Consider the following 15,475-nt stretch of genomic DNA (forward strand, 5'->3'; position numbering starts at 1 on the left):
CTATTGTTGCTTTTTTTAAAATTGAGTTATCTGATAATGTTTCATGGCAAAAATCAAACCATTGGTATGTTAAGTTGAGAACTGTTGAAGAAAAGCACTGACAGATTGAAGTTATGGATTATGTATAAGTGGTAAGGTACTGTAAACAACACAGAGGTCTAAGACTGAGTTGCACACTGACATATACTTTTAAATCTGTGAAGCAAGTCATATGATGTAATTATCATGTAGAATTATCTTGTGTTTCATATTGTGCTCTTAACTACTTTGTCATTTATCACTCATACACATGGTCAGGTCTTCCTCTGAGGAGTACAATGTACTTGGCTTATGTTTACATCCTTCAATCAATTCTTGTTACTGGGTTGATTTTATGTTTTGCAAGTACTATTCAAAACTAGGATTTTGTAAGATGTCAGAATTTTTGGGCTAACATTCTCTTCTGTAGACTCCAACTAACTTGTTTAACAAAATTCTTTTATTGTACTTTTTAGCCTGTAGATGCACTGATTATACTATCAATGATTTTGAATTCTTAGCAACAATGTAGAAAAAGACAGACTGCTACTTACCATAAACAAGACACCTTTAGTTGCAGACAGGTACAATTAAAAGACACTTACACAAAGCTTTCAGCCACAGCCTTCATCTGCAAAAGAGAAACAAAGAAACACACACCATTCATACACACAAGAAAGCATGACCACCAACTCTGCCAGCTCAGAGCAAAAATGCTCTTCTTTGTGGTAAGTAGCAATCTGTCTTTTGCTTCATTGTTGACATTCCTTCCTGGATTTTCCATCATTTTCTTAGAAAGTTGTCTTCACATGATTTTAGTATGTACAAAGTAACTCAAAGTACAACTATAGGCATACTATTACTTGTTTTTCCAGGCACCTTCTTTGGGAAGTATGTGTGATTTTTTATTGAGCAACTCTGTTTTGGCCAAAGTCAGTAGTTTTGTAATGTAAGAGAAAATAGCCTCACACTAAATGAGATTGTATACGATAATGGATATGTCAGAATGAGTAATAAAAATATGTGAAAAGTGCTATATGCCAGTTAATTTTCTAACTGAATTCAGACATCCATAGGTGAATTTCTTGCATGACAAGTAGTTAAGTTTTAAAATGTAATTTAATGAATTATTTTATTTTTTATCTCACACATAACACGAACACATTATTTGATTTTGGTTGAAGAGTCATCTGGCATGTATATGTTGGTTAATATTTATTTTTTAATCAAGCCTCATTTTGTTCTTACTCTTTTCTATAAATTCAGAAGTTCAAAAGTAAAATAAAAACAAACAAATACATCTGTGTTAACCTTTTTCCTTATGAATTTGTGTTGAACTTTGGATGGTATGTACAGTCATGCAAAATGAACAGTAATATGGAGAAACACTGCAACTGATCATAGTCAGAGCCACGAAAGAAGGTTGGTGAAGACAAGCAGTTGTTGAAATTATGGCAGTAGTGGTTTCTGAAGACAGTGATTTCCTGAGAGGCAGCAAAATAAACAGTCAGACTGCTGTTCTCCGCTTCGCTCATCAAGGAAGCATGTAGTCTATGAATGATATCTTTTACTTGTGTATATAGTTTTTGCTATTTGCCACCACCAGAAATCATCATCATTTGGAACAATTCCAGCACTTTTATGGAAAATAATTCACTAAACAATTGGAAGACAATTTTAAAATTTGCATTGCCAACATCCTTCTAAATAGAGTCCTCACAAAGTAAACTATCAATTCTTGGTTATTGAAAACTAAGCTCATCCACCTTCATTTGTAAATCTGGCTATATCACTGCAGTCTTTACAGTTTATGCATTTCCACTAATTAAAATTTTTGAAAACATTTTCAGCAATCACTAAAATTAAAATTTAAAGATTAAAAACAGTCTTGATGCAACTTTTTATTTTTAAAAGACACTTACACAAAACTTTCAGCCACAGCCTTCATCTGCAAAAGAGAAACAAAGAAACACACACCATTCATACACACAAGAAAGCATGCCCCACACACACATGACCACCAACTCTGCCAGCTCAGAGCAAAAATAAAAGGTTGTGATCGAGACTGTTTTTAATCTTTAAATTCCACAAATTAACTTGCAGTGTTACCTTGATATGACATCCAAGAAATGTTGCTGCTCCCAGTCATAAAAATTTAAAATGGTGTAAGGGGCATTCAATAAGTAATGCAATACATATTGTTTATTGATCAATCCTGGTTAAAATGGTGTCCACAATTGAGATGCATTGCAAACAAAGAGAAGTCACTGAATGTCTTTGGTGGTAACCAGTCCATCACAAAAGTTCACAAGCATTTAAAGAATTTTTTTCAGATAATGGCCTCTTTCTAAAACCTCGGTAAGTTGCTGGACAAAGCATTTGTTGTAAACACAAAAAGGAGAATAAATTTGTCTGGTTTCTCATCTACAGGACAGCTATAATGTTAGAATGTGCAGACACTATAATTTGAGGTGATCAATGAATATCGAACAAGCATCCGAGTTCTCAGCTTGACATCTCTGTTTGTAGTACTGTCACACTTGTCCACATGTTAGTGTATTCAAAGATTTGTGCTCACTTGCTTCCTCAGAGACTAATCAAAAAGCATAAAGGGAAAGGAGGAACATGTGCAGGTCATTATGAGGCCGATGATGAAGATCTGTTGTTGAACATAGTCACAGTTGACAAAATATCAGTTCATGATTTATAACCTGAAACAAAATGGCAATCCACACCATCTCTTTCAATGAAGTAGTTCAAAACAGTACCCTCAACTGATAAAGAAAGGGCTGAAGGGACTATTCTGTTGTTTGTTGGTCAAATGATCAACTCTAAAAATCTATAGGGAGACTCTCAGGACACTGAACAAATGAATAGAGCAAGTTCATTGCCCCAAAAATTCAAAGACATTCCTCCTTATCCATGATTACGCAAGGCCACATACAAGTCTGTGTAGCCAAGAGGAGATCAGAAAACTCCACAGGAAGCATTACAGCAATGATGGGAAAGTTACTGATGCAGCAAACACTTGGCTAAGGCATAGAGAAGTAAAGTGATAGCATGGCCATATACAGGCTCTCACATTGAGGTGACATGGGGTCACAGACAAAGGTGATGCATTACTTACTGAATGACCCTTGTAGATAACATTCACTCACACTGTTTACGTGTAACAGAAAGTTTCCAAGAACAATAAATAAAATGAGGCAATTGAGTTGCTTTTATAAGAACCAACACACAAACACAACTGTAATGTGTTAACTTATTATTAATAACAATAATATTAATAAGATCATACTCATTTCTTTTCCAATGTCATTTGTAATTTGAAACACTGAATGAATTAAATAATCTTTAAAACCAGTCTGTTAAACTCCTCCTTTGTAACATGTCATAAATGATTTTCCATTTGGTGTCTGTGGAACCAATATCAGTATTTTTCATCAATTTTCAAAAATAAAATATAGTACTTATATTACAACATTCAATAAAATTGCTATTTATGGATTTCTGCTTTGTTCATATTAACCATTCAGTTGATAGCATTGTTCCTGTGAGCTCAAATATAACCAGTATTCTCAGTAGCATTCCTTAAATTATTCCAAATGTTTAACAATTTAGATAAATTCAGAGCAAGCAGCCAAAAAATATGAAAAAATAATAGGAAAGTATAGGTACAAATAAATTATGATATCACCACAATAACGTCTGTCAGCCTCCAGGAATTTTGGCTATTTCTTGGTCAGCATCTGATTCACCAACAAACTGATTCACCAATCTTAGTTAACTCTGTAAGATTCATTCTGCTGAGCTTTTCCAAAAATGTAAGAAGAAGCTAATGAGAAATGGAATTGAGTTCTGTGATGAATTAGATCCAATTAAGAAGGTCAAGAGGAAATTTTCAATTCTGTGATGAAGAAATTTCAGAAAAGAATGTCAAAAGAGGAAAATGAAGTTTAAATACATTTCTATTACAGGAAGAGCTAGTTATGTTACAGATATCAAATTATGGAAATATTTGTCACCGAGAGCTGAACATTTACATATATCATATTCCTGAAATGTTTGTGCCCATCAAATAATATGACTCCATTGTTAATGAAGATGTATAAAATTCTCTCTGTATGTGTGCATGCATGCACATGCATGCGCGCCCGCCCACACATACACACACACACACACACACACACACACACACATACACACATACACACACACACACACACAAAAGGTTCAGTTGCATCAAGCAATGAGTTTAAACAGTCCAGGTGGTCTCACAAGAATGTAATCCCAAATAATATCTGCTTCACAAGACAAGTGACAACATCAGGAAAAATAAAAAAAAAAAAAACTTCACGATTCAGAATAAGGATAACAACTCTGTGTCATGCACTCCATGCTGTGCACTTTAACTGTCTCACCATGATTAGCGTATTATCAACATGACTGCAGATCTCTGTCTTAACAGTTCACTGTCCACACTGTTTTTCGGCAATGCAGCTGCCTATAAGACCACTGTCTTTGCCTTTCACTGTGTTCACAGAGCATCACCTCTCTTCATCCTCCACATTAAAAACCTTCCCTTCCAGTCCTGGATCACCGTAACAAGTCACCACGCCATCTGTTGGTGACTGGATACCAGGCCCGTGCAGCTGTAGTGTAAGGATGTGGGAGCAGCCACGTAGCGCCAGCACTACAGTACAGCCCCCACTTGTCACCTCACAGGACGTCACTGGTTTCTCCGGGGTGTAGACTGCCAGCAGCTCACCTGAAGAACATGTTATATTCCACATTTGTTTGTAACAATGTGAACAAGGTACATATGTACTTATTTATTTTATTATTTTTTATTTTGCATATGGCAATACAGCAACAATATTTTATATAAGTACAACAATATGTAAACGAAATATATAAAACAAAACACTGTGAAAATAGTACATGTATAAGAAACAAGCAATAGCACAAAAGGAGAAAGTATAACACTCAAGACAAAATAACTACACATTAAAAGTTTGGCAAGCCTGACTAGAAACTCATTCATATATTTAAAGTGTTATAACGTCAAGTTTAACAAATATATTTCAGAACGACACAGCACATATAAGTCACAGAGTAAGTTGACAAGCAAGACATGTGTACACGTTAGCATTCGAATGAGCACTAATCCCAGTCTAGTGGCCGCTGCTCGGCTGGCCGCTTAGGTGGCGCAGCTGCTGCATGGCTGGCAGACAGCGCCACACGTAGAGGACGCGCGTGATTGCGCAGCGGCGCTTTGAATGATCGGCGAGTCACAACATAAAGCTCAATATCTAGATTGCACTGCCAATCCAAAGCAGAGGGTTTCACATATATGACCTCAGAGACAGGTCCGGCGTATCTTCTTAAGGGGCATTCCTCAATAATATGGCGGATGTTCTGTTCTGGTGCTCCACAGTCACAGGCTGGTGAGTCGCATAGACCCCACTTGTACTTATATGCATTGCATCTTGCATGGCCCGTTCTGATACGGTTTAATTTAGTCCAGGTACATCTCTTTAGGTCAAAGCCCGGTAATTCCAGAGTAGGATATTGGATAACTTGTTTATTAATTCCAGAATCATTCCAAAAGTGCTGCCATTGCTCCTTGATTTCAGATTGATGTTCTTGTGTACTAACCCATATAGGCTTCTGTGACTTCAAGCGGGTTGATGGTATTTCGTTCAAAACATCATGGATTGGTAGATTCTGTGGGTAATCTGAGTCATGAATTTTTGACCACTCTCTGGCTGCTGCTTCTTGCCTTCTCAATTGTGGAGGTGGGATATTGCTTATGCAGCCAAAGGACTGGGGTGGATTTAATAGTACCCGTTATTATCCTCATACACTCGTTCAACTGGACGTCGATTTTCTTAGTATGAGTGCTTGAATGCCAGACAGCAGAGCAATATTCGGCAACAAATATAACTGGACTATTGCGGCAGTACATAAGGTGGATGCTTGAGCTCCCCAAGTTGAGCCAGCCAATTTTCTCAGGATGTTGTTGTGACTCTTTAGCTTTTGGCTTATGTTTTCTAGATGTTTTTTGTAAGTTAGGGAGCGGTCTAGTGTTATGCCAAGGTATTTGGGGTTGGAGTTGTGTTTGACTCTTTGTTCACAGAGGTTCACATTCAGTTCCTGGTGGGCCATTTTATAGTTCAAGTGGAATGCACACACCTCAGTAGTGGTTGAATTAGGGCAGAGTCAACATTTTTTATAATAGGAATTCAAGGACTCCAGATCTTCTGTGAGTATGTTTGCTCCTTCCCCAAGTGTTTTAGTTTGTACAACTAGTGCCAAATCATCGGCGTAGCAAAATTTCCTGCTGACTGTGTTTGGAAAGCCGCTGATATACAAATTAAAAAGGGTTGGAGCCAACACAGATCCTTGAGGAAGGCCATTTTTTATTTTATACGATCTGCTGGTGTTATGGCCAATGCTCACTTTGAAAGACCTGTTTGTCAGCATGTTGTTCATTAAGGTTGCCAGTTTTAAACCAGGTATGTGTCTCTTGAACTTAAGCATGAGACCTTGGAGCCACACAGTGTCATATGCCAATGGCAGATCAACAAAAGCTACACTTGACTTCATCCTGTTCTGGAATTCGCTTTCTATATGTGATGTTAGAGCTAAAACTTGTCCGCAACAGCTGCACTTGTTTCTGAAACCTGCTTGATATGGAGGGGTTACTCCACCCACGATGTTCTGAATTCTATTAAGTATTAGGCGTTCCAGCAACTTAAAGCATACACTCAAGAGGGCGATGGGGCGGTGGCTAGTTGGATCTTCTGGTGGCTTTCCAGGTTTAAGGATTGCTAGCGTATGGGCTATTTTAAATTGTGGTGGGACTATTCCAGTGTTTAAAATATTGGTGTACAAGTTTCTTAGCTGTGCTTTGCCTTTAGGTCTGAGGTGTTTTATAAATTCTGGGAATGTATCGTCCAATCCCGACATTTTGCATATTTTCAAGGTCTTTATCGCACCCTTGATTTCCTCTTCGCTAAATGGTGACGAAAGCGATGTATCGTCATTCAGAGTTTTATCAAGTTCTTGTAGTTCTTCTTTAGTTTCTGCTTCAGTTGTTGGATCAAGAGGGGTTTTCTCAGCACGTGCCTTTATGTGCAGTGCCATCTCCGAAGGTTTTATTTTAGGTTCCTGGTGGCGTGCTGAAAAGGAGTTACCAAGTTTCCTCAATAACGATCAGGCTTTTCTGCTGGAATGTGTAAAATTCAGCTGGGATGTGAGTTCCTGCCACTTGTGTTTTCTGTGTGTGTTTAGTCCCTCTAATATTTGTCCACCGATTTGTGTAGACAACCTTCAAGATGGTGCACCCCGGGCAACGGACTGCGATAGCAGGACAGCAGAAAGTCTACACAAATGACGGCCGAACTAGATCATTGATCTCTCATGGCCACACACAGCGACAAAACCATGTACTATGGTGACTAGAATAACTGCAACATATGTGGAAACAATTATTAGGTATTTTCCTATGTTTATAATGTGAAAAAGACAACAATAAAACAAAGCATTATACACTGTCCAGTCACATTAATGTGACAACCTGTCAAAAGCTGAAATAACCACCTTTTGCAGCATGGACAACTACAAGATGTGCAGGAAGAGAGACAATTAAATTCTGGCAGGTACCAGCAGAGATGTGGAACAATGCTGAATCTAGTGCGATGGCCATCTGCAGTAGGTTTCTCAGTTGAGGATCCATGGTACCAACAGCCCAACTGATGTGGTTCCAAAGATTCTTGACTGGGTTTAAATCTGGGGAGTTTGATGAGCAGCAGAAGAGACTAAACTCATCCTGGTGCTCTTCCAACTATGCCTGTACACTGCGAGCTGTCTGACACCTTGCAGTGTCCTGTTGTTAGATGACACCCTGATGAGGGAAAACAAACTGCATACAGAGGCGTATATCATCCCCAATGGTAGATGCATACTTGTGTTGATTCAGTGTGCCTTCCAGAACGATGTGATCATACAAGGAATGCCATGAAATCATTCACCAGACCACAACACATTCAGGATGTTCACTTTCAGATATCTCCCACCGTATGTGTTAAAACTCATTAGATTAGATTAGATTTACTTTCATTCCAATTGATCCATAGTGAGGAGGTCCTCCAGGATGTGGAACATGTCAGAAAAACAACAATACATGACAAATATTTACAACTAAAGCAAATAAGCTAATGTACCATTCCACAGGTCCCAAGTGGAATGATCGTCATTTTTTAATGAACCCTATATGAAAGAGTCATTTAACAAATACTAATGGACTGAATTTAAAATAAGTTTATTTATTTATTTATAAGGTAATAAACATGTAATACAGCTACTATAATACTTATTCACAATGAACACATTGTTGTTGTTGTTTTTGTTGTGGTCTTCAGTCCTGAGACTGGTTTGATGCAGCTCTCCATGCTACTCTATCCTGTACAAGCCTCTGCAGCTCCCAGTACGTACCGCAACCTACATCCTTCTGAATCTGCTTAGTGTATTCATCTCTTGGTCTCCCTCTACGATTTTTACCCTCCACACTGCCCTCCAATACTATATTGGTGATCCCTTGATGCCTCAGAACATGTCCTACCAACCGATCCCTTCTTCTAGTCAAGTTGTGCCACAAACTTCTCTTCTCCCCAATCCCATTCAATACTTCCTCATTAGTTATGTGATCCACCCATCTAATCTTCAGCATTCTTCTGTAGCACCACATTTCAAAAGCTTCTATTCTCTTCTTGTCCAAACTATTTATCGTCCATGTTTCACTTCCATACATGGCTACTCTCCATACAAATACTTTCAGAAATGACTTCCTGACACTTAAATCTATATTCGATGTTAATAAATTTCTCTTCTTCAGAAATGCTTCCCTTGCCATTGCCAGTCTACATTTTATATCCTCTCTACTTTGACCATCATCAGTTATTTTGCTCCCCAAATAACAAAACTCCTTTACTACTTTAAGTGTCTCATTTCCTAATCTAATTCCCTCAGCATCACCCGATTTAATTCGACTACATTCCATTATCCTCGTTTTGCTTTTGTTGATGTTCATCTTATATCCTCCTTTCAAGACACTATCCATTCCGTTCAACTGCTCTTCCAAGTCCTTTGCTGTCTCTGATACAATTACAATGTAATCGGCGAACCTCAAAGTTTTTATTTCTTCTCCATGGATTTTAATACCTACTCCGATTTTTTCTTTTGTTTCCTTCACTGCTTGCTCAATATACAGATTGAATAACATCGGGGATAGGCTCCAGCCCTGTCTCACTCCCTTCCGAACACTGCTTCCCTTTCATGCCCCTCGATTCTTATAACTGCCATCTGGTTTCTGTACAATTTGTAAATAGCCTTTCGCTCCCTGTATTTTACCCATGCCACCTTCAGAATTTGAAAGAGAGTATTCCAGTCAACATTGTCAAAAGCTTTCTCTAAGTCTACAAATGCTAGAAATGTAGGTTTCCCTTTCCTTAATCTTTCTTCTCAGATAAGTCGTAAGGTCAGTATTGCCTCACGTGTTCCAGTATTTCTACAGAATCCAAACTTGATTTTCCCCGAGGTCGACTTCTACTAGTTTTTCCATTCGTCTGTAAAGAATTCGTGTTAGTATTTTGCAGCTGTGGCTTATTAAACTGATTGTTCGGTAATTTTCACATCTGTCAACACCTGGTTTCTTTGGGATTGGAATTATTATATTCTTCTTGAAGTCTGAGGGTATTTCGCCTGTTTCATACATCTTGCTCACCAGATGGTAGAGTTTTTTCAGGACTGGATCTCCCAAGGCCGTCAGTAGTTCCAATGGAATGTTGTCTACTCCGGGGGCCTTGTTTTGACTCAGGTCTATCAGTGCTCTGTCAAACTCTTCACGCAGTATCGTATCTCCCATTTCATCTCCATCTACATCCTCTTCAATTTCCATAATATTGTCCTCAAGTACATCGCCCTTGTATAGACCTTCTATATACTCCTTCCACCTTTCTGCTTTCCCTTCTTTGCTTAGAACTGGGTTTCCATCTGAGCTCTTGATGTTCATACAAGTGGTTCTCTTATCTCCAAAGGTCTCTGTTATAACCAGGAATAACACAATAACCTCTTCAGTCTGGTTTATTAAATCACAAATCACTTTTTAACAATTATGTTAGCCAAGCGTCTACCCAGGCTCACACTCAGAAGTAATGCAGAATTAAAGTTGGGTTATACCAATGTCCGAATGTGCATGGTGGGGTGCACGTCCCGTAATTATTCCCAAGTCCAGTGAAGTTCAGTCTCTCCAAGTGAAGTCGCAAGATTTTCCGGCGAGCAGCCAGGTAACCTCGAGTGGTGCGGCGAGTCATCCACAAGCAGCTGGAGCACGGCGTACTGAGAACTTTCGTTTGCGGCGGTGGCCGGGTTTATATAAGGCTTGCTAGTTAATGGAGCCGTCGGCTGGGGTTGCTGTTTTCCAGGGAAAACCAAACGCAATGTTTCCTGGCGTAGCCAATTGCTGTGTGCTGAAAAACGCGCGTGCGCGAAGGCGGCCAGCGATGGTAGCCGTGAGCCGCCCGGAGAAGTGCGGCCAGCGATGTATTTCTCGGCCACATAAGGGAGCGTGCGTGTAAAGATGGCCAGCGATGGAAGCAGCGGGCCGCCCAGAGAAGTGCGGTTAGCGATGTATTTGGCGGCCGCGTACTGGAGCGCGTTGTTCGGTGTTTGTTAGAAGTGGTGTATTTTATTTTTATTTTATTATTTATTGCCAAATTATAGACCTGTTACCTGATGTTTAAAACAGGTTGTACATCTTACAATTTTCGTTTTTCATCTTTTTACAGTTTTCTTTCCTTTTGTTTTATCTACAACATTTACAAAGAATGATTCAAAATAACAATAATTTGAGGTTGCAATATAAATAAATTTTGTTGTGTATACCACAGTCTCTTTAATTTTCCTATAGGCAGTATCTATCTTACCCTTAGTGAGATAAGCCTCTATGTCCTTACATTTGTCCTCTAGCCATCCATGCTTAGCCATTTTGCACTTCCTGTCGATCTCATTTTTGAGACGTTTGTATTCCTTTTTGCCTGCTTCATTTACTGCATTTTTATATTTTCTCCTTTCATCAATTAAATTCAATATTTCTTCTGTTACCCAAGGATTTCTACTAGCCCTCGTCTTTTTACCTACTTGATCCTCTGCTGCCTTCACTACTTCATCCCTCAAAGCTACTCATTCTTCTTCTACTGTGTTTCTTTCCCCCATTCCTGTCAATTGTGCCCTTATGCTCTCCCTGAAACTCTGTACAACCTCTTGTTTAGTCAGTTTATGCAGGTCCCATCTCCTTAAATTCCTACCTTTTTACAGTTTCTTCAGTTTTAATCTACAGTTCATAACCAATAGATTGTGGTCAGAGTCCACATCTGCCCCTGGAAATGTCTTACAATTTACAACCTGGTTCCTAAATCTTTGTCTTACCATTAAATAATCTATCTGAAAGCTGTCAGTATCTCCAGGCTTCTTCCATGTATACAGCCTTCTTTTATGATTCTTGAACCAAGTGTTAGCTATGATTAAGTTGTGCTCTATGCAAAATTCTACCAGGCGGCTTCCTCTTTCATTTCTTACCCCCAATCCATATTCACCTACTACATTTCCTTCTCTCCCTTTTCCTACTACCGAATTCCAGTCACCCATGACTATTAAATTTTCGTCACTCTTCACTATCCAAATAATTTCTCTTATTTCATCATATATTTCTTCAATTTCTTCGTCATCTGCAGAGATAGTTGGCATATAAACTTGTACTACTGTAGTAGGCATGGGCTTCGTATCTATCTTGGCCACAATAATGCGTTCACTATGCTGTTTGTAGTAGCTTACCCGCATTCCTATTTTCCTATTCATTATTAAACCTACTCCTGCATTACCCCTATTTAATTTTGTGTTTATGACCCTGTATTCACCTGACCAGAAGTCTTGTTCCTCCTGCCACCAAACTTCACTAATTCCCACTATATCTAACTTTAACCTATCCATTTCCCTTTATAAATTTTCTAACCTACCTGTCCGATTAAGGGATCTGACATTCCACGCTCCGATCCGTAGAACGCCAGTTTTCTTTCTCCTGATAACGACATCCTCTTGAGTAGTCCCCATCTGGAGATCCAAATGGAGGACTATTTTACCTCCGGAATATTTTACCCAAGAGGATGCCATCATCATTTAACCATACAGTAAAGCTGCATGCCCTCGGGAAAAATTACGGCCGTAGTTTCCCCTTGCTTTCAGCCGTTCGCAGTACCAGCACAGCAAGGCCGTTTTGGTTAGTGTTACAAGGCCAGATCAGTCAATCATCTAGACTGCTGCCTTGCAACTACTGAAAAGGCTGCTGCCCCTCTTCAGGACCCACACGTTTGTCTGGCCTCTCAACAGATACCCCTCCGTTGTGGTTGCACCTACGGTACGGCCATCTGTATCGCTGAGGCACGTAAGCCTCCCCACCAACGGCAAGGTCCATGGTTCATGACCACATTACTGCACTGAAATTGTGCAGAAGTTATATATATACAAATCAGTTGGTTTTAATGAGAAATTCGTCAATGGAGTAAAAGGAGTTGGCCACCAATAAATCCTTAAAATGAATTTCATTGGTTGTTAAGCTTTTTGTGGCTGCTGGCAAGTTACTGAAAATGTGTGTTCCTGAATAATGCACATCTTTTTGTACAAGACTAAGTGACTTTAAATTCTTGTGAAGATTATTCTTATTTCTACTATTGATTCCATGAATTGAGCTGTTGGTTTGAAAAAGTGATATATTTTTAATGACGAATTTCATTAAGGAATAAATATATTGGGAAGCAGTAGTTAGTATCCCTAGTTCCCTAAACAGGCTTCTGCAGGATGTTCTTGAGTTCACACCACATATAACTCTTACTGCAGGTTTTTTTGCCCGGAAAACTTTAGCTTGGCTTGATGAATTACCCCAAAAAATAATCCCATATGACATTATGGAATGAAAGTAAGCATAGTATGCCAGCTTTTTCATTTTTACGAGGGCTATCCACAAAGTACATTACGTTTTGGAATTAAAAATAAATAAAGTATCGGAAATTTTTTTTATTATATACAGATGAAAGCCACACTTAAATACTACTTTTCTACATAGTTGACATTTAAATTAAGGCACTTATCGTAGCGATGGACGAGCTTGGAAATTCCTTCGTCGTAAAATTTGTAGATAGCCCTCGTATATCCCCTATGTCTGACAGAATTCGCATTGCAAATAGAGATTTGTTAAGATGCTTCAGCAGTTCTGTGGTGTGCTCCTCCCAGTTGAATTTATTATCAAGCTGTCGTCCCCCGCTAGCTGAGTGGTCAGCGCGACGGACTGTCAATCCTAAGAACCCGGGTTCGATTCCCAATAGGGTTGGAGATTTTCTCCGCTCAGGGACTGGGTGTTGTGTTGTCCTAATCATCATCATTTCATCTCCAACGACACGCAAGTCGCCGAAGTGGCGTCGAATTGAAAGACTTGCACCAGGTGAGTGGTCTACCCGACAGGAGGCCCTCGTCACATGCCATTATTATTATTATTATTGTTATTATTATCAAGCTGTAATCCCAAGAATTTAACACTGTCTACTTCTTCTATCTTCCTGTCATCATATGTTAGACATATAGTCGTGGGACACCCCTTACAAGTTCTGAACTGCATGTAGTGTGTTTTTTCAAAGTTTGGTGACAAAGAATTGGCTAGGAACCAGTGATTAATGTCCACAAATATTTTATTAGCTGATCTTTCTGAGACTACACTTGATTTTTCTATTTATTGCAATGTTTGTATCATCGGCAAACAAAACGAACTTGGCATCTGGTAATGTTACTGATGAAAGGTCATTGATATACACAAGAAAAAGTAAGGGCCCCAAATTGGAACCTTGTGGAACCCCACATGTAATTAGTTCCCAGTTGGATGATGCCTGATAGCTTGATTCATGTCTCTTTCCTAATAACACCCTTTGTTTCCTGCCATAGGTATAAGATTTGAACCATTTTGCAGCATTTCCTGTTACACTATAATTTTCTAATTTACTTAAAAGGATATTGTGATTTACACAGTCAAATGCCTTTGACAGATCACAAAATATACCAGTTGCCTGCAATTTTTTGTCTAATGAATTAAGCACATTTTCACTGAAAGTGTAGATAGCCTTCTCAATATCAGAACCCTTTAGAAATCCAAATTGTGACTTTGACAGCATGTTATTTGAGATAAGATTGTTATAAAGCCGACTGTACATGCAGTAGCCACCAGAAAGATCACGGGAGGCGCACATCGGCACGGCGCGTCACGGACGGTAGTTCCCGCAAATAGAGTCCCGTCCACCAGAGGGCACGCGAGAATTCGGCCGCGACCTCTGGCAGCGGAACAACAACAACTCAGGCAGCACGGGCCGTGCCCAGTCAGTTCACATCGGGCATGCCTATGAGACAGTTCTCGGTCTACTCTGAAGTGCGACGAAAAATGTGAACCGTGTTACTACACAATTGGCGACGAGTAGGGTCGTTCTTTTTTGTGTTGCGTCGTTGTTCCGGTTTCGCAGCTTATCCGCGGCATGGAGGATTTAGTGCGGGTTTTGGTTGAACAGCAGACGGAGTTCATGGCCACCATGAAACAAGTGCTTCCGGCGTTGCTCTCCACGCCGTCTGCTCCAGCGCCGTTTCCTGCTCCCTTTCCCCCATATGACGAGACGGCGGAGGATTGGGACGCGTATGAACATCACCTTCGGCAGCATTTCCAGGCGTTTCATGTTGCCGTTGCGGAGGTATGTCGTGCTCTTTTCTTGTCTTGGATATCTCTCTCGTTGTATCAAGTTTTGTGGCAGCTAGCGCCATTGCAGGAACCCTCGTCCTTGTCTTTTGACGCATTGTGTTCATTACTGTCTTCGTATTATCGCCACTGCACACATGTTGCGGCGGCTAGGGTCGAGTTCTATCAATGCAAGAATCAGCCCCATCAGTCTTACCGGGCGTGGGCTGCTACCCTGCACGGTCTTAGTCGCAAGTGTCATTTTGTCACGGAGCAGTCGCGAGAGTCGTATGCCCACGTTATAGTGCGCGACGTCATTGTTCGTTCGGCCCCTGATAGGGAGGTCCGGCAATGGGCCCTGCAGTTAGAAGACCCTTCCCTCGAGGAAGTCCTGTCCATTGCTGAATCGTATGAAGTCTCTCACGCTGCCGGTCAACAGTTGGAAGCGTGGTGCGACATCGCGGCGGTTCAGGGCGGCGCGGCTGCGTCCACTGCGTCCGGGGTGGACGACGTGCGAGCGGTACAATCCGGCCATTACGGCCGCTCCCGCATGGCGCGTAAACAGAGTTCCGGCCGCCGGCCCCTGTTACCGTCCTGTACGTCGTGCTATATACATCACGATCGGTCGGAGTG

The 15,475-nt window shown here is 40.2% G+C and overlaps 1 protein-coding gene across 1 annotated transcript in view; it reads right to left on the reverse strand.

The window, feature by feature from the left end:
* Positions 1–1,167: 1,167 nt before the first annotated feature.
* LOC126194745 (NACHT domain- and WD repeat-containing protein 1) overlaps positions 1,168–15,475 on the reverse strand; it is a 633,295-nt gene continuing 618,987 nt past the window's right edge. The window contains exon 26 of the mRNA XM_049933012.1: positions 1,168–4,786. Within this exon, the coding sequence (XP_049788969.1) occupies positions 4,566–4,786 (221 nt within the window). The 3' untranslated portion in view covers positions 1,168–4,565. The remainder of the gene's footprint in view (positions 4,787–15,475) is intronic.

Source organism: Schistocerca nitens, chromosome 7 (genome assembly GCF_023898315.1).
Source record: "Schistocerca nitens isolate TAMUIC-IGC-003100 chromosome 7, iqSchNite1.1, whole genome shotgun sequence".
In the NCBI taxonomy this organism is placed as follows: Eukaryota; Metazoa; Arthropoda; class Insecta; order Orthoptera; family Acrididae; genus Schistocerca; species Schistocerca nitens.